The 25,985-nt window shown below is 43.5% G+C and overlaps 1 protein-coding gene across 1 annotated transcript; it reads left to right on the top strand.

The window, feature by feature from the left end:
- Positions 1-1,059: 1,059 nt before the first annotated feature.
- On the top strand, positions 1,060-24,149 carry LOC117534828 (inactive ubiquitin carboxyl-terminal hydrolase 54-like; the record flags this gene model as incomplete). The annotated part of the gene is given in 19 exon segments (XM_034199061.1): positions 1,060-1,152; positions 1,239-1,373; positions 1,525-1,638; positions 1,846-1,928; positions 2,416-2,518; positions 3,622-3,765; positions 5,015-5,164; positions 7,491-7,659; positions 8,325-8,513; positions 9,105-9,239; positions 11,402-11,978; positions 13,205-13,323; positions 14,507-14,674; positions 15,042-15,161; positions 15,974-16,100; positions 16,580-17,271; positions 17,423-17,517; positions 17,969-18,067; positions 21,228-24,149. Coding segments are annotated over 19 exon segments (3,819 nt in total), but the record flags the coding sequence as incomplete, so codon positions are not given.
- Positions 24,150-25,985: the final 1,836 nt, after the last annotated feature.

The following is a 25,985-nucleotide window of genomic DNA, read 5'->3' as shown; positions in this document are numbered from 1 at the left end:
CTGACAGACGGGAGAGAGATCTCTCGTTTGGAGGAAGAGAAAAACATCAGACGAATTTTTTGCAGTTGGCGACACTAAAACTGCAATATAATGTTTATGTAGCATAATACATATGACATATCTTTTTTAAATGTCTCCAGTACAGATAGAAAGACCGATAACGTCGGAGCTTAACGGTACCACGGTCTCTAATAATTCAGCCCCGGGGCCCGTTTAATACCGGGGCTCGGTACCCATCCCCACTTATCTTCCTGCAGCTCAATGTGACGCTCCTAAACGCTTGTTTCATCCAAAACTCAGTCACATTTTCCATCAGACTTTCGTCGCTAAAACACTCATAACATTTCATATAATTCTGTATTAAAATGTATCAAATGCTCTTAAATCAAACTTGGTGAACCCTTCAGAAACCTAATGGAATATCTAAAACATTTACTATATTAAATAATATCTTTAAATGTATTTGAACAACTATAAACTATGGAAAGACTTCAGTGAGAGGCACATTGTGACATTTATTCTCTCTGACACATGCAACATCATGTCTTGTCTCACACACACACACACACTCTTTCATTGTCTTGGTTTTGACAGCTCCTTTCGCTCTAACACACTCCTGACGTCACGTGACTTGAATTTTGAATTGAAGCCATCCCTTATAGATACTATCTCTTTACGTATTAGTGATGGCATTTCCGGATCATTTGGCTCGGCTCTTTCGGCTCCCAAACGGCTCTTCATGTTACCACAGTTCACCACGGAGCCTCAGTTTCACCGCTGCGAGGCTCCGGCGCTCGCAGTTCACGCTCGTGCTCCACTAGCACCGTCAAGGCTCGCCGGCAGTACACTTTCCGTCACAGGAACACGCTTTGCTGGCGTTGAAAATAATCCCACCAGACTCCTTTGCCCCTCCAACAGATGGATGTCCGTGTCCTTTTTGTCATTTCAAGCGATACAAACTCGACGGCAAGACGCCCCCCTGGCCGAAACGCTGGTTCTGCCTGTGTCTACAGCCTTTAAATCTTTATTTCATTGTCTTGTTGATATTGTGTCCTTCAGGTTCTGTGGCACCTCGATATCTTCAGACGTAGTTTCCGTCAGCTCACCATTCACAAGTGCATGGAGGACTCGTGCATTTTCTGTGCTCTGAAGGTGAGAATCCTTAAGACCCTTAAAACTGACCCCAGAGCAGCTTCCTGTTTCTAACTCCCTCTCTGTCTCTTTGTCTGTATCTTTAGAGCATCTTTGCCCAGTTTCAGTACAGCAGTGAGAAAGTATTACCGTCCGACGCTCTGCGCAGTGCGCTTGCCAAAACCTTCCAGGACGAGCAGAGGTTTCAGATGGGCATCATGGACGACGCTGCAGAGTGCTTTGTAAGACCACACTGTAAAATCACTCGGGGGTGAATTCTTTTGAAGGGTTGTGCATCCGCTTAACCTGCAAACATTTGACAAAAATACATTTCCTGTAACGGTACATTGAGGTGTTTTGGTGTAACCAGATGTAATGTTTCTGTTCCTGCAGGAGAACATCTTGATGAGGATTCACTTCCACATCTCAGACGAGACCAAAGAAGACATCTGCACCGCCCGACACTGCATCCCCCACCAGAAGTTCGCCATGATGCTTTATGAACAGGTGAGATGGAGACAGGTTAACCAACCATTGCATCATCATTACCCATTCATCTGGTTTTATACATCTATTAGTGTTACATCTCTATTTTCATCCCGTTTCTTTTCCATATTGATTTTGATATAAAAACACTTTTTCAAGTTTAATTGTCAGATGTGATGTTAACCTGGTGTGTGTGTGTGTGTGTGTGTGTGTGCGTGTGTGTCTCAGTGTGTGTGCAGCAGCTGTGGAGCGTCCTCAGATCCTCTGCCCTTCATTCAAATGGTCCACTACATCTCCACCACCTCCCTGTGGTAAGTGTGTGTGTGTGTGTGTGAGACTATAAGTAGCTTTCATCTCAGAAGAAGTAAGTTGAGGCCACACATACACATTCCTGTCGCTAGGTTACATTTCGGGGTCACCAAGGCAACCCACTAATTGCTCTCTTCATCTTCACAGACGCACACACACAGAGGTGATTTGTTGGGATTGTGCTTTAACTCTTATTCACATTAGTGTTTTGTATACACACAGGAAGTGCGTCAACAATTGTGCAACCATAACAGAAAGGGGGAGGGGGTGTTGAAACGTTTTGCCACCTTAATGTCAAGAGCTGTGGCTTTTTTCTGTGATTTGAATAGAAAAAAATAAATGACATGACTCAAAAGTGTCATAAACTGCAGCTATGAAAATCACATCTCTCCTCTTCCCTCTTCATCATCCTCCTCCCTCCTTTTTCCACCTCTTTCCTCCATTCTCCATCCCTTCCTTGCCCGCCCCTCTTCTCCTCCCCCTCCTCAGTAACCAGGCAGTGAAGATGTTAGAGTCGAGGGAGAAAGCCACTCCTGGTATGTTTGGTGAGCTGCTGCGTAATGCCAGCATGGGAGACCTGCGCAGCTGTCCTGTAAGAAACACCACATTAAAAACACTACAATAAACACCAAAACAATACTCTTCACAGTTTGTTTTTTCCCACAGAAATAGAGAGGCGAAGTCCCGCCCATCTACTTCCGACCCATGGGACCTTATTTGGGAAAAATTATGTATTGAAGTCAATGGAGAGAGAAAAGTTATCTTTTGATCCCGTTTGAATTGTGCCACGAATTACACATATGATGTTTGTCACTTAAAAAATAATTTCCATGTCAAAAAAGTCACAGTTTGTCGTAAAACTGTTGAAATATAAGACTATGAAAAATACGCAACTAGAAAGACTACAAATCCCAGAATCCCGGTCCCGCATGCTGGCTCTTACGAACCGACTAACTCCCCTTGTGTGTATGCACAGCTCTCAACGTGCCCAGACTTGGAGTGATTTTCACCTCTTTTAATACTTTTTGCCTCATTCTGAAAGAAAGAAGTGAAATGTTTCAACGTGACGGCCGTCTTGGTGTGTGGTGCGAGACGGGAGATGTAGGTCATTGAGCGGTTCACACAAAAAGTGTTACTTCAGTTTTACGACACATTTTTATTTTTTTGACTGGCAAAATTATCTTTTAAATTGACAAACATCATATGTGTAATTCGTGGCACAATTCAAACGGGATCGAAAGATAATCTTTCTCTCTCCATTGACTTCAATACATACTTTTTTCCGAAATACGGTCCCATGGAGCTCCCCCGGAAAGGGAGGGACTTCGCCTCTATATAACATAAATAGGACATACATGGAGATGCTTACTGCACCTGTTGTACATCAGGGTTAATCATACATGCCCTCCTTGGAAACCAGAAGGACATACGATTTCTTGATGCTATCGATTTTCATAACGTACTAACATTATCAACATATTACAGACATTATCACTCCCCCTCATTGGCAACATGGTCGCACAATACCTGAACCATTATGATAGTAAGAACCAGTGATTTAAAACTGTGAAGAGTAAAGCACTGGTTCTTACCAAGTATCGCTCCTCCTCCTCCTCCTCCTCCTCCTCCTCCTCCTCCTCCTCCTCCTCCTCCTCCTCCTCCTCCTCCTCCTCCTCCTCCTCCTCCTCCTCAGAGGCTTGTGGCCAGCAGCTCCGTATCGCCCGGGTCCTCCTCAACAGTCCGGAGATCATCACCATCGGCCTGGTTTGGGACTCGGAGCAGTCGGACCTGGCCGAGGACGTCATCCACACCCTGGGGACCTGCCTGCACCTCGGAGATGTACGGAGGACTTTGAACACACACACACACACACACACACACACACACACACATCGGAGCAGGAGATATTAATATGTGGTGCTTTAGAATTGTTGTTTTGTTTCCACCATTTTACTCTGTAGCACTTTGAGTTTTGTTTTCTCAAATGAAAAGTGTGCTTATAAATCAAATTGATTATTATTATAATATATTGAGATGAGGAGGGAGGCAAGGGAACGAGAGAGGAGACAGGGGAATGTATGCAGGCTTTTTAAACACACACAGCTGGAAACGAGAAGGAGTATTGAATGTATTCCATGTACTGGGACAAAGTAAATGAGGCAGAAAGAGGGAGGAGGAGAGAGGAGTAGGGAAAAGGTGGAAGTGGACTAGTTAGAGTGGGGAAGGAGGAGTGAACAAGATCTGAATGCAAATAAAAATGATCAAGAACTGACTTGTGTTTTCAAAAAGGTGTATCAAATGTATTCAATGTAATGGGATGAATTCAATTTCTGATTCCTAAATCAGTCATTAAAGGTAGGCTAGGTAAGAATGGAGAAACCAGCTCGAGTGCGCTAGAATTTGAAAGTACACAACCGAAAAAAATCTGCCCCTTCCTTCAGACTTCCTCACAGAGCCCCTCCTCCAACACACACGAACGCGCACATGACCAATGAGGGCACGAGATAAGTTTGTGCACAGATGGAAGGCTGACAGGCAGGTAGGCCATCCAGTTACTTTAGCCGGGCCGGCTCAGATGATTGGTCGTGCTTTTTACAGCGCCACGGCTTCCACAGATGACATGTTTTAATGTATTTATTGTCAAAGCATTTAATATATTCATTGCTATCGAGATGTTAAGAGCATTGCATGGAATATAACTGGTGTTTCTGAAGTGAATCACCTACCCCACCTTTAACACGTAGTGATAGCATTTTTCCTTCCTAAGCATTTAATAAAAAAATCATTTTAACAATCGCTTTAATAAAAATATGTGTCATCAAGGTTCAAGGCTTTTATTAGTCGTGTGCATAGCTACAGTTTAGTTATGACGATGAAAATCTTAGGTCACAGGCTCCTCCAACAGTGCAACACAATCAAACAAACACAGAAGAAAATAGTGCAAGTAAATACAAAAGGAAAAATAGTAAAAACGTGAAATAGTGCAAGTGATTGGAATGATATATTAGATAAAGCAGCCAGATTAATCAGTGTATAGAAATAAGAGAATATGCTTTGCGGCTTCACTGAACTCTTGCTCTCTCTGCAGTTGTTTTACAGGGTGACGGAGGAGAAGGCCCGTCAGTCGGAGCTCTACCTGGTCGGCATGGTGTGTTACTACGGGAAACATTACTCCACCTTCTTCTTCCAGACCAAGATCCGCCGATGGATGTACTTCGACGATGCACACGTCAAGGAGGTATGTTCACTCATGCAACGGGAATATAAACAGTACACTAATCAAGACATTTTGGGTGTCCTGGCAGCCTCGCTGTGGACAAATGAGGCACCGCTGTGAAGTTAGTTTTAGATAGAGTTTCACTTAAGGAGGCTCAATAATAATACCCAAGTCTCCAAATTACTTAATGGTGCCCTATTATGCTCAGTATCAGGTTCATATCAGTATGTAGTGTCTCTACTGTGACATGTCTCCATGCTTTAATGTTCAAACAGCTCTTTATTTCTCATACTCTTTTCACCCTCTGTCTGAAACCAGAGCCCAGTCTGCTCTGATTGGTTAGCTGGCTGGCTCTGTTGTGATCGGTCAACCGCTTAGAGATGTCCCACCCCTTAGCCTATCACGTACAATGTGTTGGAGCGCTAGCCAATAGAAGCTGTTACGTCCCGGCTCGTGGAAAGTGGAAAATAACATAACCAGTTGGAATTGATCAATTGAAAGTTGTTTTATTGAGAGTGCTCAATAAAGTTGGCAACAAACAGCCACAATCCAAAACAAAAAGCCACAAATGTACCAGTTTAAACAAACAACAAAAGGAACTAAGGGAGACTCTTTAAATAAGAGTTAATATAAACAAAATAAATAACAACAAAATAACCTAAAGAAAATCTCACTTCTAAAGTGGAATACAAATAAGGAGGCTAACAAAAATAGGCAGTCACCAAAACACAGCCTGGTTACAAGTTAACCTCCGTAAACGTTTGTATTACAAGATAAACAATGTTACAAGAACAAGCACAAAATATACACACAACCTAGTTAACGACTGTTAACAGAACTAACACAGAATTAACACAGGATGTACTGAGAGAGTACCGAGAGACATCTGCCACAGATGCAGACCTCTCTCGACTAACACGGTGCACACGGTCTTGTAGTTGTCCCGGGAAGGAGAGTCGAGCCCGGCCTGCTCCAATCCAGACCTTCGGTCAAGCCTACCGGGGGGGGACAGGAAACCTGCATCCAAAGGCGTCTGGGCAATGGCACAGCTCATATACATATAACACACACAGCTGCAAACACTTACAGACAGGTTAATAGGCAGATAGAAGGCGGCGGCCGTAACAAAGCGCAAGTGTTACATACTGATGTTATTATGTTACAATAGTCCACAAAGGAGTGCACTTTGGGATTTCATCCTTTGCAGATATGTACATGCACAAAAACCTAAAGAACACACTACAGGAAAGGGAAAACACTAAAAATAATAATAGGGCCTTTTTAAAATCCAGACATCTCAATAATGGGTTGATCTTGACAGCCCTTGTGGACGAAAGCGGTAATGTTGTAACGAATAGCAGCTGCCAGACTCCCTTTTTAGAATAATCTGATTTCACTGCAGCAGGGTGTGTTTGTGGTGTTCCATGGAAAGGAAATTCCCTCATGCTGTAGTCATATCTCTGTCTCTTCCTGTACCTCCTTCCACTCTTCCATTTTTACTATTTTTTAAAATATTATTCTTGCCCTTTTAAAAATATTAGTGGAATGAGATATCACACTCCCTCACTCCCTCCATGTCCCTCTCTCTCTCCGCTGGTTGTGAAAACAAGGATATCCCCCTATTGTTGATCAGTCCAGCTGGATGGGACTGAGGGTGTGGTCAGAACACACACACACACACACACACACACCACAGGCCTGACACTTTTGCTAACACATCTCTTTCTATCTCTTGCACTAACACACACATTTTCACACACGGTTTGACGAATGCCTCGGCGTTTTTTCAACTTCGGGACGTCCTGTTAGATCGGAGCAGATCTGAAGGCGATCGGGGACTTTTTTTTTAGGTGGGGAAATGGAGGAAAGGTTGGAATAACAATCAGGAGGACTTCGGTTACGCTCACAGACAGAAATCAGGAAAACAACGTTGTTTTTTTCTTCAAAACGGCCGTCACGCGTTTACTGTTTTTCCTGCTGAGCTCTGTTTTCTGGACATTATTACTCCAGCTGGTAAACTCGCCAGCTACACTTGATGATTTGTTATGATACTTAACGTGGAAAGCTTTATATATAAAGGAGGATGTCAGCTATTTCTAAACATATGACAGTGTAGGGTTGAGTGTGGGTACTTTGAATCCTTTACTGAATTATATTTAAAAGTTGGTTATAAATACCCAAGATTCAAATAATTAATTGAGATTTAAAAAGCAAAATCTTCAAAACTGCATTTACCTGAAAATGTAAGAGCATTAATGAATAGTTTCAAGCTTCCTACATATCGGTGTTTATTTAGCATTTCCCTCAGCTTTCTGATTCATCCTCATGTTATTGTCACTTTCTGCAGATTGGCCCCAAGTGGAAGGACGTGGTTTCCCGCTGCATTAAGGGCCACTACCAGCCCCTGCTGCTGCTGTACGCCGACCCGAGGGGAACGCCGGTATCCGTCCAGGACCTTCCCTCTCGACTCGACCTCCGTCACCTCAACAAGGCCGGCTACGACAGCGAGGACTCGGGTAACTACAACACAGCTAGGAGTCGTAGTAGTAGCACAACAGCAAACGTTCAGGTAACTAAACCGGAAACGGTAGCACTTGTTGTAGTCGTAGTTGCACTATGACAGACAACACTGAGGTAACTAAAAGACAGCTAATGCACACGTAGTTATAGAAGTCGAGTTCAGGTGGCTGATGTTAGACAGAATTATGGTTTTGCCATTAAAAAAATGAACCTTTGGGGTTTTTACTGATGTATTATATGGTCGAGAACAAAAGGTTAAAATCTCTTTAGCTTGTGTTAGCCACCGATGTTATTTCAGGCTACCAACCAAACGAGAAGTGCTAAACAGCTGAGTCATGTCAGGGTTTCAGGACTAATTTCCTGCATTGCTAACACTATGGTGTGTTCAGGCTCTTTTGATCTAAAATAAGTATCGGTAAGTAAGGTTAAATTACAACTTTATTGTCATGTGGTCCACTTCCTTTATCATGTGATCCACTTCCTAACAGACCAGTTTGCAAACGTTCACTAGTAACGTTTCACTAGTATTGATATCGTCCACAAAATGTCAGGTATCGTGACATCGCTAGTCTGATGTGATGCATATTTATGTGTGTGTTAGTGTACGTGAATACATCACTGACGGCCCCACTCGTTTACTAACCCCCCTCCCCCTCCTCAGGCCGTGAGCAGTCGATCTCCAGCGACACTCGCACCGACTCGTCGACTGAGAGCTATTCGTGTCGACAGCCCTCCGTCTCGCACCATGAGTCCCTGGTCTCTCACTTCTCCTCTGACTCCCAGGGAACCATCATCGAGAGCCCCCCCCCCGGACCCCTGCACACCTCTCTCTGCAGCCTGGAGACCCTAGGTGGGTCCCTGCTCATTAAATATCAGTTGTGATAATAGTTGCTTTTTAAAAAATAATTATTCAAGCATTTTTCAAGCGAAAACTAAATATTTTTAGGTCCAGAATTTGTTTTATTGCCAATAAGAAAATCCCATTTTTAGGTTTGTTTTTTTAAGCTTTTAATTAAAATCTAACTATATTCAAGGTAATCTTTCAACAACCCATCGAAATGTCCTGAAATGTATATAATTGTAATTATTTAATTGCAGTTTATAGTCTCTCAAATATGAATTTTTGTTTTGTTTTCATATTATAGTAAACATTTTTGCGTTTTCGACGCTACCATTTTTATATACAAAATCATTAATCTAGTTATTACTCTCTATCTACTTATTCTGCGAGTTAGTCCTCCTACAAAAATAATGGGAGGTTAATGTATGTAATTTAGTATGAAAACAAACGTTCATTCATTTTAAATCATTCATTTACATTTTGGATTTGCCAAGTTTATTTGTATTTGCTGCGCAGCCTATCACGCTCTGCCATTCGTCTCCTCTCATTGTGTTGCATGATGGGCTGTAAACATCCGTTGCCATGCTTCTTGTTGCTAAGGCCCCGTGGCGGACAGCGAGCAGCACCAATCTCTGAGGAAGGGAGGCGGGGCTGGGGATAGGAGGCGGAGCTCTAGCCGCCACCGTCGATCTAAACCCGACAACGAAGCCTCGTCGGCCGGGTACCACAGCGAGGGTAGGCAGGGGGCCAATCAGGGGCCGGGGATTAAAGAGTGAAGGGGCCAAGATCTCTTGAAGCGTAACTTATGTATTTCTAATATTCATGTTTTTATGTCTAAGTGACTAACCGGGGCTACATTTGTTTTTAATTGCTGCAGCATTGAAATACTTCAATGTAAGTCTACCATGATGCCCCGTCAATGTCTGTCCACCAAGTCATAATACAAATCCATTTTGTGAACATGCTTGCTTGTTTTTTTTCCCCCCAAAGCTTTATGGCCTTTCATCCACTCCCAAAATAACCACTTTAGGTCAGAAAACGATCAAACTGTATAGATGAGAGTAACACATGCGTCACTTCCGTGCAAAAATGACGGCTCCGCCCACTTTTGGGGGAAAGCAAAGCTGTCATTTGAATGGCGGTCAATACGAATTCTGAAGTTTTTGCCAATCCGATCAGAAATGTAAGAAAACCGTGAATTTTTGGATCTTCAAAGAGCCCGATTACGATGGCCAGACAGGCAAACAATTACATTAAATTGGAAATCGACAATCGGGCTCGATATATGGTTAAATATAGCAGTAGGCGATCGATGTCCACAGATGAGAGTGACATCTACGTCACTTTACGGCCCCGCCCACTTTTGGGGGGAAACCAACGCTGTCATTTGAACGGCGATCGAGCCTGAAGCCACAGAGCTCTTCTGTTACTGTCCTTTCTTCTTAGAGGAAGTACAGAAACACGTAACTCTGGATTTGTTTTAATGTTTGAGGAGCAATAAATGACGCAGCAGCTTGTTGGCATGTTAAAACTATTATTTTCCGCCTCGTTCATGAGAGTAACAGCTGGAGAAATTACAGCCTCGCCTACTGATTTTAATTTAACCATATATCGAGAACGATCGTCGATTTCAAATGATTTAATGTAATTGTTTGCCTGTCTGGCCATCGTAATCGGGCTCTTTGAAGATCAGAAAATCCACGGTTTTCTTACATTTCTGATCGGATTGGCAAAAACTTCAGAATTTGTATTGACCGCCATTCAAATGACAGCGTTGTTTTCCCCCAAAAGTGGGCGGGGCTGTAATTTTCGCCCGGAAATGAAGTAGGTGTTTCTCTCATCTATACAATGTCTAGCATGAAGTTTTGCAGAAACTCTGTTTTCAGTGTTGACGTGTTTTACAGGAAAACATTTTTGACTTGTAATTGAGAGTGAACCGTGATATCGCTCAAAATGGAATAATTTGACAAACGGATAACTTCGACACAAAAACATAGGAAACAACCAAGTTTACCTGTAAATATCGTTATTTTAGAAGCTGTAAACAAGACTAACAGCAAATATAAAAGTGCACTTTATTAATGAATTTTAATAGATATATACCAGGTTTATTTTTGACTACAGTAATATTTATTATTCTACAGCTTAAAGGTGGGGTAGGTAATTCACTTCAGAAACACTTGTTATATTCCATGGAATGCTCTTAACATCCCGATAGCAATGAATACTTTAAATGCTTTGACAATAAATACATACAAACATGTCATCTGTGGAAGCCGTGGCGCTGTAAAAAGCACGACCAATCGTCTGAGCCGGCCCGGCTAAAGTAACTGGACGGCCTACCTGCCTGTCAGCCTTCCATCTGGGCACACATTTATCTCGTGCCCTCATTGGTCATGTGCGCGTTCGTGTGTGTTGGAGGAGGGGCTCTGTGAGGAAGTCTGAAGGAAGGGACAGATTTTTTCCGGTTGCGTTCTTTCAAATTCTAGCGCACTCGAGCTGGTTTCTCCATTCTTACCTACCCTACCTTTAAGAATGAATTGGTTTGATCCTGTAAAAGTAAAGATGCTACTTGTTGTAGAACATTTTGTGAGGCTCTAATAAAATATTCAGCTTTCACTTTTTAATAATAATTAGACATTAAATGCTTCTTTATGAGATAAGCTAAAGTTTCGCTTTGATTATTTCTTGTTTTTACCCATATTTAATCATTTTTCATTCAATTCTCATCACTCTTATGTTATCTCCATTTGTGGTTGAATTGTTATGGTATTTAACTTATTTCCTTTCCCTCCTTGCTTCCTCTCTTATCGTTATATTCCTCCTCCTCCTCCTCCTCCTCCTCCTCCTCCTCTTCCTCCTCCTCCTCCTCCACTCACTTTCCTCTCCCCCACCAGGAGAGACATTAAAGGAGCAACAGGCTCCTCGTCCCCCCCCCAAAACTTCCTCCTCCTTCTCCTCATCCACCAATCGCCTCCGAGAATTCAAGGAGACGATGAGTAACATCATCCACAACCGTCCCCTCTCCTCCTCCTCCTCTTCCTCTTTACCAGCCACCATCACCTCCTCTTCCTCCTCCTCCTCTAACAACCACCCCCCCGCCCCTTGCTCCTCCTCCTCTAACCCCTTGGAGTCTGATGGCTCCGGAGGGTCCGGGAGGTGGAGGCCGCGGAGGGAGGCGCTGAACATCGACAGCATCTTCAGCCGAGAGAGGCGCAGGCAGGCGGGGTACAGTCCGCTGGGAGCACCCCTGCCCGACTCTGGAGCTCCAAGGGAGGATGAGGAGGAGGAGGAGGGGAGGAAAGCAAGGACTCTCCCCCACTCCTCCTCCAGCTTCCACAGAGGAGGCGCACAGGGACTTCCTCCTCCTCCTCCTCCCCCCCCCAGACTGATCCAGAGGATGGAGAGCGGGTATGAGAGCAGCGAGAGGAACAGCAGCAGCCCCGTCAGCCTGGACCTCCACCTGGGAGACAGGTTGGGAAATAATCCTCTAATTAATTGGTCATTTTTCATTAAGAAATTGCATTAAAATGTTGTTTTCAGACCCTTTAATATGGTAGAAATCAAAGAACGGCAGGAAATCTCCATATTTAAGTTAACATCTTTGGGTTTTGGACTGACTAAACAAGACACCTTGGACTTTTCCTAAACATTTTTCACTTTTTTTCTTGACCATTTTAAGACCAAAAGTCTAGACATTTTGAAAATAATAGTAGTTTTTGCCTTAGTTTGAAACCCTCCTTAGAATTCATCATATGTCTTTAGTTTTTGGGTCTAATGGCGCTTTTCCACTGCAGGGCCTCGCACGGCTTAGTACGGTATAGTTAGGCCTTGGTAGGCCAGGCTCACTTTATGCTGCGTTTCCATTACAGTTTAGGAACTGGACAGTAACTATGGTAACGCAGTGTAGGCGGAGCCGTGACGTCATCTTCAATGCGAAACACAAAATCAACATCAGCCGTTAGCTCTTAGCACTCAGAGCTCACAGCTCCTCATATCTGTTCAGAAACTAGACAAAAGTTAAACAAGTACAAACCACAGACTGCCTGTGTCATGGAGAATACAGTCGCTGGTTTATTTATGTCTGTATAGGCCGTTGTTGTGAGTGTGGACGGTCGGAGCATATACAACGTTAGCTTAGCCGATCTCCATTCAGAAAACACGCATTTTAAAAGGTTTTTCGCCTGCCGTCTGTCTGCAGACTTGTCAAAGCATTAATTCATGGTTTTTACTAACCGGTATCAGTATGTTGTTACTTCGGCATCATTTTGAAACGTGTATTACAATTAAATCACCATAAAATATGTTCATTTTCTTGTAGCCCCCTTGCCAGCGATTCTCTCACTAGTTTAGCATACTCAGCCCGGTTGTTGGCCCGGAAAGAACCTGGATTTTGGAGAGCCAGAAAAACTGTGAAAAAGTACCCGTTAGCTGGAACTACCCCTAGTGGAAACGCAACAAAAAACGGGCCGGGTTTGGCACAGCACGCTTAAACCGTGCTACATGCTGCAGTGGAAATGCGCCATTACACTCTTAAATACTAACCCCCAACCAAACTCTGTACAATTTACTGAGCATTTAACAATTAAAATGCTGCCTCCCTTCAGATTCCTCATTCCTGGGGTACGGAAATGGATTGATAATTGATTTAATGTGCAGCCCTAATATCCTCTCTCTCTCTCTGTGTCTCTTGTGTTCAGGGAGTGTGCTGTGAAGAAGCCTCCCTCCTCCTCCTCAGGACCATCATGGAAGAACATCCGGTCAAAGAGCAGTGGAGCTCTGCTGCAGGAGCACACCTCCTCCTGCAGGGGGAGCCTCGGTACGATCCTCACTTCTCTTTGTGTATCCTTCTATTGACTTTCTGTATTAAAGTCCAAGTATTTAGGACAAGCCCCCAGGAAGTGCGCCGGACTCTGATGAAAATATTTGTTGTGTCCAAACGGCGGTACTGCAATTTCCGTATCAGTCCGTGACACCGGCCCAAAACAACTTTTTCCCATTGACTAACATGGGGAAAGAGACAGAACATGCGCCCCTTAAGCCCCGCCCCCCGAGCTCCCACTCTCGGATCAGTAGCATGAATGGAGAGAGAACATCAATCTAGATTCGGCTTTTAGTGCATTTTACAACTTTAAGGACCGAATGATTCTAATAAGGTCTATACAAATGTTCATACTGGGTAGTTTATTTAGTTAAGAAAAAAGTATCCACCGATTTACAGACGTCTCTTTCCCCATGTTAGTCAATGGGAAAAAGTAGTTTTGGGCCGGGTGACGTCACGGACTGATACAGGAGTTGCAGTACCGCCGTTTGGACACAACGAATATTGGCACAGAGTCCGGCGCACTTCCTCGGGGTTTGGCACATACGGGTTCTTCTGCTCTGACAGCCAGGCATGATGGGTAATCTGTGACGTTTCGCTCTCTCAAAAGTTGGGCCATTTTGTCCTCATGCGCCAATGAGCAGCTCTCATAGGAAAGAACGAGACCCCGCCTCCCACGCTGTATCCAGTTCTTATTATACATCCATGATTTAGGTCCATTTACTTCCTATGCATGTTTATTCTGATCGACTGGACTCTTCTTAAAATTAAAAGTAACGTACATGCCTAACCTGAGCTGTGCTTGCAGTAGAATCCTGATTTAATGCATGTTTAAACAACTGGTAATGCAAACTTAACTAAAGCCTTTTATCACCAGCTCGCGCCCCTATAAAAAGAGTTGCTGTTAAAAAAAGCCGCAGTAGAAAGCGGCGGCTTTTTAACAACGCCAAACTGCGCCAACATTAGCTCCAATAGTTCGGTTGTAGTTGACTCCTTTAAAAAAAAGTAACATGCACAGCCAACGTCGATACTGCAGCTAAAATACTCCAACACGTTTTTGATTCCAGGAGCAGGAAGCGTGAGAAATATGTGTATCTGAGAACGCTGTAAATTGTCCCGTCTTGTTGCCGTAGTCCACAGTGATGACATTATGTGTGTGTGTGTGTGTGTGTATTTGAAGCAGCGCCCCCTGCAGGCCGCAGCGAGCTGGACGAGCTGCAGGAGGAGGTGCAGAGGAGAGCCCGGGAGGAGGAGACGCAGCGGAGGCAGGAGAAAGAGAAGGAGGCGGCGCTGGGATTCAACCCCAGACCCAGCAAGTACCTGGACCTGGACCAACTGCAGATCCAGGGTACACATAAGCTAACACCAGCACACACAGACACACTCGTGCACTTTTTCTTTGTCACTAGAATCTAATTTAAACTGCTGTATTTTGTGTGTGTAGGAATGTTCCCCATTGAGCATCTAAAAAGGCCGACAGACAAAAGACAGAATGACAACGCAGTCATTTCAGCGCGTGTGTGTTTTGTGTCTGTGTGTGTAGTACGCTGCACTGGCTGCTCTACACTTTAAACTGTGTTGTTAGTTGTTTTGAAGCTTTGAATATGAGAAAATATAATGTATGCAATCCATATTTGAGAGGCTGAAAACATAATTTCTGACATGTTAGCATGCAAGCTAACTATATTTGTAACTATATGTGTGTGGGCATGCAGGTAAAGGTGATGGTTTTGAGAGGTGTGTGTCGGAGGCGGAGCTTCTGTTGGATCAGACTGTGCGTCTGGAGCAGGCGGGCGAGGTCACGGCAGCGCTGACGGCCGTCAACGATGCCGTCTGTAAGTTCTTCCCACACACACACACCCTCACGCACACGTACACACTCAGTATCTCATACCAAATAATCACACTGTGAATGAGGTCACCGCACCCCCGCCCACCAACCTTCTGCTTTGTTGCTAATGGTAACCAGAGGGAGATTCACACACACACACACACACACACACACACACACACACACACACACACACACACACACACACACACACACACACACACACACACACACACACACACACACGTGGTCGCTGCAGCTGACACAAAAACAGATTCTAAACTGATAAAATCAGATTGAGAAATACAAAATGGTGTCACATCATTAACAGCTTAATGAGGGAAAAGTGTCAAATATTTAAAGTTCAACAAACTTTTAGATGAGAAGCAAACAAGTGAGTCGTGCCTGAGAAGCAGTGTCTCTTTCACAAAAATACTGTACTTTACAACTTGGCTCTTATTCTATTATTTTCTCTTTAAAATAAATCTGGTAAGCAATGTTCTTACTGTGTGAAAGTATTGGACACAGCAGGGTTAGGGTTATCATTTTGTTTATTTAACGTCTGAATATATTTTTTACCATTTCATCAGTGAGATCCAAAGTTATTGATCCTTCACTCAAACACAGTCACACCACCATCATGTCAGCTGGTTTTCTGTCGGGTGTATATTTGCTTTTTAAGATTTTTGCATGAAATCATCATAACACGTTATTTTCTGCATCCTTTCTTTTTCTTTTGTCCTTATTTATTCATTCCTCTCTTTTGTTTTTTTTGTTTCTTTCTGTATTTTCTGTTGTCTTGTGACGCGGCCGCAGCCAAACTGCAGCTGGCGGCGTCTGAGGCCGGAGCGAGTAGCCACGTCCGGCTGCAGCGCTGCATGAGGAGAGGGCGCAGCATGCAGCAGCGCATGCTGCTGCAGCAGCAGCAACAGGAACAGCCCAGGTACCACCTGTAGTCTCAGCTAACGAGGAGGAGCATAGCGTGCTGCAAGGGAGGATTCATTTTTGTAGTCTCGCCCTGAAGGCAGCATCTTCCTGGTTCTACAGAATTATGTCATCCCTGCAGCACTATATGAACGTGGCGGCCTGTAGGGGGCACTATCATGACTTTAGAGTTTATTCGGTCTTTATTAAGAGTGTGTGCCATGGTGGGAGATTGTCCACACACACACACACACACACACACACAACCAGCCGGAGCTCTCAAATGACACCATCTGTTCCAAACATACTGCAGGCCAACTCACATGTGCACTTCCTCAGTGTCCCAGTGACATGTAGTATTGCCAAACATTTATTCATTTATATTTGCAATCTGCCGTTGTTTAAAGCATATTACTGTGAATACTTAAGTTACAATATACAGATGTTATAAATGAAATAAACAAAATCAAACCGCCCGATTTTTCTATCTCTCTGCAGTGAAAAGCCTCTCCCGCTCCAAATACTTCTGACTGAAAGCGACCAATCAGCTGCTCGTCTGGACCAACAGGTCCCGCCTCCCTGCCTTGTTAAGCCCCTCCCCCCCAAGAAGAGCCCGATGTTGGACCCCGTCTCCAGCACTACATCCAGCGAGGAACGAGGGACTGGAGACCCCTGCTCTCTCTTTGGGAAACCCCTTGCCAAAACCAGATCCGTCCACCTGGGAGATGTGGCTCCGCCCCCTCGACCTGAGGAGGTGGAGCTTCCCACCCAGCGGACCCCAGCACAGGCCCTTCCCCCTTCACCTGGCGGTACTCATGACAGGTGTCTGATTAAGGGGCCGTCGTTTTATCCCCAGGCCCCGCCCCATGCTCCCCCCCCCTCCCCCCCCACCAGGAGCTGGTCCTGCTTACCCCCCTCTGATGTCGTCGATTCTCCTCCAATCAGCTCGTCCCTTTACTCGCCACCTGACTTCCCCTCCAACGTCCCCCCACCTCCCCCCAGCCAGGACTACACTGCGGCCCTGCCTGTAGAGCGATGGGCAGAGAACGTCAATAGATACTACGGCTCCCAGAATGCATCAGCGGGAGACGAGGAGCTGTCGGAGCTGGACTCGCTGTACCAGGCCAGTCTGATGGCTCCCAGCATGCACCGGGGAAACAGAAGACTCAGCCCTCAGCCAACCGATTCAGGTAGGAAACAATGAGAAGAAGTACAGCTGGTTTAAAGTGGGTGTGTGAAGCTTTAACATTTAACTCGTAGTGTCGCTATCGCACAACACTGCTTCTACTGTTAGTCCTGCATCTGTATTTATGACGAATATAATAATGTGTTTTTGTGTAGGTGTGAGAAGAATGCTGTCAGGATCAGGACGATCCAAAACACCGACAGCTGAGATTGAGAGATACGCCTACAGATCCCCGGCTGCAACACATAAGGTACTGTGTGTGTGTGTGTGTGTGTGTGTGTGTGTGTGTGTGTGTGTGTGATGTGTGTGTGTGTGTGTGTGTGTGTGTGTGTGTGTTGTGTGTGTGTGTGTGTGTGTGTGTGTGTGTGTGTGTGTGTGTGTGTGTGTGTGTGTGTGTGTGTGTGTGTGTGTGTGTGTGTAGTGTGTGGTGTGTGTGTGTGTGTGTGTGTTGTGTGTGTGTGTGTGTGTGTGTGTGTGTGTGTGTGTGTGTGTGTGTGTGTGTGTGTGTGTGTGTGTGTGTGTGTGTGTGTGTGTGTGTGTGTGTGTGTGTGTGTGTGTGTGTGTGTGTGTGTGTGTGTGTGTGTGTGTGTGTGTGTGTGTGTGTGTGTGTGTGTGTGTGTGTGTGTGTCCAATTTCAAGGCTTTTAAACATTTTTAAATTCTGTTTTAAAAATTCCCTACTGACCTTTGACCTCCATGCAGCGGGCAGGTGAAGACGAGAGCTACAGCGCATCGAACCTGCGGCGCATCACACGCAGCCTGAGTGGCACCGTCGCCGGGTCACGACCCCAAAACAGCTGCGTGAGTCAACACACACGTACACACATGTATACACACAAACAGTACAAGCATAAACACAAATAGGGAAATTACATATTACAAAAAGCTTTTAAAAAATGCAGAAACAAATCTTTGACGTCCTGGTGCCACCCTGTGTTTGTATAATGTAACTGCAGCCTGGTTCAGAGACTCTCAGTTTCTACTACTTGATAATAATTATCAATAACAACACAACTGTTTCATAAAACACTTCTTCAGTTTTATGGGATGACAGTTTTCTTGTGGTTATGACAATGTATTCATGGAAATGTCCAAGGAAATTATAAGAAGTTCCTCGAACTGTAATAAATGTATTATTTGTCTTTTTTAGTACAGTCCACAAAAACACATAACAGACACAACAACAGTAACGGCCCGTCCACACGGCAGAAGCGTTGAAGCTTCAACACTTCTGCCCATTCACTTTGAATGGGGTGACGTCACGCTTTGCCGAGCTGGCGGGAGCTTCATGTGATTGGTTGTTGGTCGAGTTTCAGACACGCCCACCAGTAAGCTTCAACGCACGCCGCCGTGTGGACGCTGCGTTAGATGAGTTGACAAGAGAAGTTCACAAAAAAGGAAATCCCACAATTTCATTCACTGCTCTTTCTGGATTCAGAACATCGAGGAGCTAATTTTAGAATTAAGTCCTGTCTGCTGTTTAGTAATAAAAGCTTAAAGGCAGAGCAAAGTGTGTATCAGAGTTCCCGTTAGAATATTTTTTCGCCGGTCAACATGTCCGTTAAAGTTTAAATCTTCCGGACACAATTTGAAAAGTGCCGGTCAAAGGTCTTCTTTGTTATTTATTGAGCTTTAAAACAAATTGATATGATTCGATATTAAACAAACTAATTATAGTAGATTAACTACATTATTCAAAAGTGAACAGTAACTTACAATAACACGGGGATAATAAACGGAGCGCTCTCTCCCTCTCCTGACAGCCCGTCAGTCTCATGCAGCTCGCGGATCAGTGATGAGTGACCCGACAGTAAAACTAAACATGTCTATAACTAGTTACGGTAGTTTGAGAGGTCATTAAAATAGCTATGTGTGATATTCTAACCTGAAGTGTGTGTTTTGTCCACTCACCGCTGATCATGCAGAGCTGCGTGTCGACTCGTCAGCAGCAGCTGATCTCTCTCTCCCGTCAGATTAGACTTCACTCGCGTTTATGTCCATATCGATCAGATCCAGCTTCTAGCTAATGATATGACTACCTGCTTATTAAAAGACACCTAAACAATAAGTGTCGCTATGCAACCGGGTGAGGCCGCAAAGTATAGCGCAGCATTATGCATTTGTTTACATGCCCACCGGAACCCCGAGGCATTACCAACAGATCAACGCACAATCAACCCATACAGGACATCTCTTTCTCCACATTAAGTGTTAGACATTAGAATGGACTATTCTTGTCTGTCACATACTCTTTTGTCAGTCACATCAGTGGCGCAAGTTGCGCAACCGATGTGGTATTGCGCTAAGGTGAAATTATTTTTGACCGGACACTTTGACCGGAGAGATTTAGATTTGCCGGTCTTCAGCATATTTTACCGGTCGTAGTCTGGTAATTACCGGCTAACGGGAACTCTGGTGTGTATATTAGTATAGAGTTTTTATATATAACACAATTCTATCAGCTATTTGCACCTGTGTAAACGCACCAAGTCAGAGGTGAGACATCTTATAGTTCAAGTGAAAGCTGCCTGTTGTATAAATAGAGATGTTAGGCTCAGAATAGCTGCTTTCTATTCCTCACACACTCCATTTTCTGGAAGTATTAAATCTGTCTCTGCTCCAGTCAAACGCTCCTGTGTGAAACGTAACAAGCTGTACGCCGGTTTTCTGCCCTCAGGATTCGCCTCGGGCAGCTCATTAAACTTTTATCAGTGATTTAGTTCTTCCATTAAGCTTTTAACCCGGCGCTCGCTGAGGTCTGACTGCAGATATCAGACGGTGAAACTCTCGGGGTGGATTAAAGTGAAAACACGGAGAACCTGCAGTCATCGATCCTCATCAATGATTCACACTCTGACATGAAGAGAGAAACCTCTTACTGCTTCTTTACTGAGGCTGAACACAGTTTAGAGAGGTTGTGTGAGAGATGTACTTAAGATTTAAGACACCTCAAATATTCTGATTAAACGTATAATAACAAACGCTGTAGATAATTAACAGAGCTTTTCATTGCAGTCAGCTATAAATAAAAGTCAAATTTAAATATCAAGTATTTTATGAATATTCTCAGAGAATATCCAAATGTTTCTAGAAGTATGACTTAATATCCAGACGTCCATTAATAACACCCTTCATCTGGTTAAAAGCACAGATCTAAAACGTATAACAAATCAAAACTCACCTTCACCGTTTTTTTTATTTCTAGAAAAACTTGTATCTTTGGAGATACAAGTTTATTTCTGTCATTTCTCCTGTTTTTCATTCATCATGTTGACTTGTTTTAATTTGGTACCTCCTCCATCCATTCTCTCCTCCATCCATTCTCTCCTCCATCCATTCTCTCCTCCTTTCTCCACTTTCTCATCCATTCTCTCCTCCATCCATTCTCTCCTCCATCCATTCTCTCCTCCTCCTCTTCCTCCCCCTAAAGGAGCCCTCTGTGTCCAGACCGACCCTCAAACACTCCTACTCTTCCTCCTCCCTCCCCCGCCGCCCCAGCTCCTCCTCCTCCCTGCACACTCCCTCCTCCTCCTCCTTCACTACAGATCCCTCCCACCACCTCCTCCTCCAACACCACCACCATCCCCCCCGACACCTCGGCCCCTCAGCTCCTGCACCTCCTCCACAGCACCCCCCCCTGCAGAGATCACAGCCCCCCAGCTCGGGCCCCTCCTCCTGGGGACACTCAGGTAACATGCAGGCCCTCCGCCTCCACGCACCTCCTCCATAACAACCACCTCATAATAAAAAAACTCGAACTAACCACCAAATAAATATAACTTTATTTAAACGTTTTCAGATTTTGTTTTTCATAAGCTTCAGGTCATGTGACTATTAAATCATTTCTGATTGGTCAAGGAGAAACTGTCTGTCAATGAAGAGTTATCAGACATTCGGCTTAGTGTAATATTTGTTTTCCTATTACCTCAACTAACTCTACCCCCCCCCCCTCTCCCCTCAGGTGGCGGGCCCCCCCCTCCAGCAGCAGTTTCTGGCTGTGTCTGACGGGCGTTCGTCTCTCTCAGGTCACGCTCTGAGTTACGGCACGCTGCCCCGAGCCCCTCGCCTCCCCCCTCCTCTCTCCTCCTGCAACACCTCCTCCCTCTCCAGACCCAGACCCACCCCTGCCCCCCCTCACAGTCTCTACGCAACCCTGTCCCGCCCCCACCGCTCCGCCCCCCCTCCCACCAACGGTCACCTAACGTCTAACTCGAGCTCCGCCCCTTCCCAGCCGATGCGTCTCGACGTCCCCCCCGACACCGACTGGCGCCTCCAACCCAACTTTCGGACTGTCAGCTCCTCCTCCTGGGACCCCCGCGCTGCCCGACACCACCTGCCCCCCCCACCACAGCCTCGCCGGGCCCCCCCCCCACTCTGCTCGCTCTGTCAGCAGTTCCCCGCAGAGCCGCCGCGTCCCTACTGCCTGTCGTGCGGCGCCTACGTGGCTCGCTTTCGCCCCGTCAGGTGATCCGGAAACCCCCGCCTTCAGACACTCCCAACTAAATGCCTGTGTCACGTATAGTTCTGCAGGTTTTTCAGTAGTCTGACCCCGAAGGTAGCATCTCCATGGTTCCCTCTATAAAAAGAAACGTGATTTTTTTTTCATTGGATTTTTGGAATATGGCAGAAAATAAGCTCTGTGACAAACAATTATGATACTGACAGGTTTCGTTCAGCAGGATAAACTCCACATGATTTTAACGTTGACATGACATCACTACTGCTAAGCTAAAGGCGCTAATGTTCGGCGTGATGACATTTAGCAGTCTCATTCAGCAACAACGATGGGGCATTTACTGACGTATTTTATGTTGTTAAAACTCAACGTTGATATGTCTTCAGCTTGTGTTAACCACAGAGCTTATTTCTAACCAATAACCATTAAAAAGATCCCATTGTATTCAACACGAGGGAACCAGATGTGCAGAACACATTTCCTGGTTTTAAGACTCATACCTGCAGAACTCAAACCCACCAATATTTTATTTTTAAAATGTGCCAATGTTTCTTTAAATCCATCGCTGCCCATCACCCTCAGAGCAGAAATCTGCCACAAACTTCTCACAAGTGTCCCCCCCCTTCTCACTGAACCCCAGACATTTTTGGGGTTTGATCTCCTACACACAGAATACAAATGTCTGCTGGATAAAAGCACATTTAGATTTCTACTCAAGAGAAATCACCGTGATACAAACCAGGAGAACGAGGAGACGCTGCTGCTGTCTGATAACGGTTCATCAAAATGTGACAAAAAAACACGTCTATATTCACAAACAGGCTCCGATATTAACCTTCATCTGCTGGTAGTCAGTCTTAATCAACAGGTTTATTTAACAGTGAAAACACACTCAATTAGCAGCATCTATTTTGAGCCTTAATTTTGAGATATTTTATTCAAGTAGGCGTTATTTTTAATGGAGATTAAAGATGAACAATTTACAAGAAATATTTCTATATATTCTCTTAAGAAGTCATACAGAAATGGACCACTTTAATTTAATAGATATTCATAAAACATGTAATTGTATTTTCTCCTTAACTCTCTTACTACTTAAAGGTGGGGTAGGTAAGTTTGAGAAACCGGCTCGAGATACACTTTGTTATATTCCATGGAATGCTCTTAACATCCCGATAGCAATTAATATCTTAAATGCTTTGACAACAAATCCATAACAAAATGTCATCTGTGGAAGCCGTGGCGCTGTAAAAAGCACGACCAATCATCTGAGCCGGCTAAAGTAACTGGATGGCCTACCTGCCTGTCAGCCTTCCATCTGTGCACAAACTTATCTCGTGCCCTCATTGGTCATGTGCGCGTTCCTGTGTGTTGGAGGAGGGTCTCTGTAAGGAAAGGGCAGATTTTCTCCAGCTGTGTATTTTCAAATTCTAGCGCACTCGAGCTGGTTTCTCCAAAATTACCTACCCCACCTTTAAAGAATAAATAAATTGATCACTTTAATCTCAGAATATAAATGTTTTTATCATGATTTTTTTTTTATCCAAAAATGTGAATCTTTGAAATGTTACCCCTCCCTTTCGTGCATAATTGATTGATTTTTTTTTTTAACCTAAATCGTGATCGTAAACAGCCGGCAGTATAGAGAGGCGAAGTCCCGCCCATCTACTTCCGCCCCATGGGACCTTATTTTGGAAAAACTATGTATTGAAGTCAATGGTGAGAGAAAGATTCGTGAATTGTGCCACATATTGTGTACACATATGTTTGTCAATCTTAAAAAATAATTTCCATGACAAAAAAGAAACAGTTTGTCGTAAAACTGTTGAAATATAAGACTATGAAAAATACGCAACTAGAAAGACTACAAATCCCAGAATCCCGGTCCCGCATGCTGGCTCTTACGAACCGACTAACTCCCCTTGTGTGTATGTACAGCTCTCAACGTGCCCAGACTTGGAGTGATTTTCACCTCTTTTAATACTTTCTGCCTCATTCTGAAAGAAAGAAGTGAAATGTTCCAACGTGACGGCCGTCTTGGTGTGTGGGGCGAGACGGGAGTTGTAGGTCATTGAGCGGTTCACAAAAAAAGAGTGTTACTTCACATTTTTACGACACATTTAAAATGTTTTGACTTGCAACATTATCTTTTAAATTGACAAACATCATATGTGTAATTCGTGGCACAATTCAAACGGGATCGAAAGATAACCTTTCTCTCTCCATTGACCTCAATACATACTTTTTCCGAAATAAGATCCCATGGAGGTCCCCGGAAAGGGAGGGACTTCGCCTCTCTATGACGGTGAAAACAGTTTGAGTTGAATATGGATGTGTCTGTTTTTGTCATATTCTGACGACAGGAAGTAGAAAAGCTGGGTCTCTACCTGCCGTTTGTGTCTCAGAAATATAAATCTACTCTACTTATATTCCTCTATTTATTTTTGTAGGCTTGTGAGACTGAGTCGTGCATAGATGAAAGTATTCTACTTGAATATACTCTCCTACTATAATCTAATTTTCTAAAGGTAGTCGCCTTCTTATACTGTACCTGAGGCTGTTAGAGATTAATAAACTAAAAGCTTTTATTTTGACAGCTAATATTTAGCATGGTGTTTTATTATAGCCTTGAGAGACTTTGGTGTACACTCATTGTAACGACGATATATGCAGATATTTTTTAGTTGAACTCTAACTTAGTGCACTTCAGAAGTGACGGTAGATTTGTTTCACTGCTTGTTGCTGTTTCTGTTGTTCAGGGAGAGGCTCCTCGTTTACGTTTCTGAGATGTGCTCGGTAAACTTTAAATCTGTTTCATAGATTAAGGAAGGAACACTCGGATGCTGTTTTAGTAACTACATCCAACCCCACCCGCATGGTGCCCAGGTTAGATAAAACAAACGCACCCAAGTCTGATGTGAAGTCAAACACAATGCTTTGACCTGCTGTTATTCTGCAGGTTACTAAAAATATTAATATTGCAAAAGAACTAATTATTCCTCGGTTAACTGAATAATGGATATATATTTTCTAAATAAAATCAGACTTCATCAGTTCATTTAAATTAAATAATGAAGTTATTTTTTCACCATGTTTAAACTTAAAGTTGTTTTTTTGTGCTTTTTATTTTTGCTTCGCCAGATTTTATTTGTTTTTGGTATATTTTTGATGCTTATTTTTCTACACTGTAGAATTAACAGAGATGATTAAAATGTTTGAAAAGCAAGAGTGTCTTTTTATTTTTTGTTGAAGTATGTCACAGCATCACATCCCTTTATTATATTTATGACATTACATTAGGGTGGTCCTTAAAATGTAAAGTCGGAAAGTGTAAGCTCCAACCCTGTAAGAAATTAAAATAAATGTATATGGCGTAATTTAGATTACATATACTGTAAACTTAAAACAGTTTTATTCTGAAAATACTTAGTTTCTGGCTAACATTATTGCTGAGTGTTAAATGAATGTACAGTTTTATTTTGAAAAGCTTTATAGAAATACATCCCCGTTGTTTACATGACGTCACTTCTGGCTTCGCGTTATCAATGATTACAGCCGCGAGACACCCCAGGTGAATAGGGTACATTTTTTAACTTAAAGGTATCAGCTAGAAATTTCTCCAGTTAATTACTTACAATAAGGCAATTGTCTTTTGTATTACAAGTTTTCTGAAATAGCATGTTTAAATATGCAAATTATCCATTATCTCATTAAATATGCACATATTTTAACACATTTCAGGAATCGAAATCTGAACTTTGGATATAGCCAGGTTCAAAATGATTGTTTCATTTTGTAGTCATATTAGTATCTAAGGCTTTTACAGAAGGGATATTGGATATCTCTTTTTATCACTCCATAAATCAGAAAATACTGTCAACAGCCCTAAAATATCAATTTTCGCCATGTTTTTAGGTATACAATGTTGTATAATTCAGGCTATGAATTATATATGAACAAACCCTTCTGTAAAAGCCTTCATAATATTGATAGGAATATAACTGGAAGGTTTGGTGTATCTACGTGCTACTGAAGTTGACATTTCGAACTCAGAGTAGGAGAAAAAACTCATTTTGAGAAAACGACCTTTAAAGATTGCAGTGAGGCGCTAGCTAAACCCTCCTGTTCTTTGGATGATAGCTTGCGCATCGACGCACTCCGTGAAGGTATTTCATGTTCAGGGTCATTTTTTTTTGTATAACCTTGCTTCGTGCAAGTGACAATTGTTGTCGTCTTCTCTGTGAACGTTTTTTTCGCCGTTCT

This window comes from Gymnodraco acuticeps, unplaced genomic scaffold (assembly GCF_902827175.1).
Source record: "Gymnodraco acuticeps unplaced genomic scaffold, fGymAcu1.1, whole genome shotgun sequence".
Lineage (NCBI taxonomy): Eukaryota > Metazoa > Chordata > Actinopteri > Perciformes > Bathydraconidae > Gymnodraco > Gymnodraco acuticeps.
Note: the sequence above shows the minus strand (reverse complement) of the source record. Positions and strands in the feature narration are given on the sequence as shown.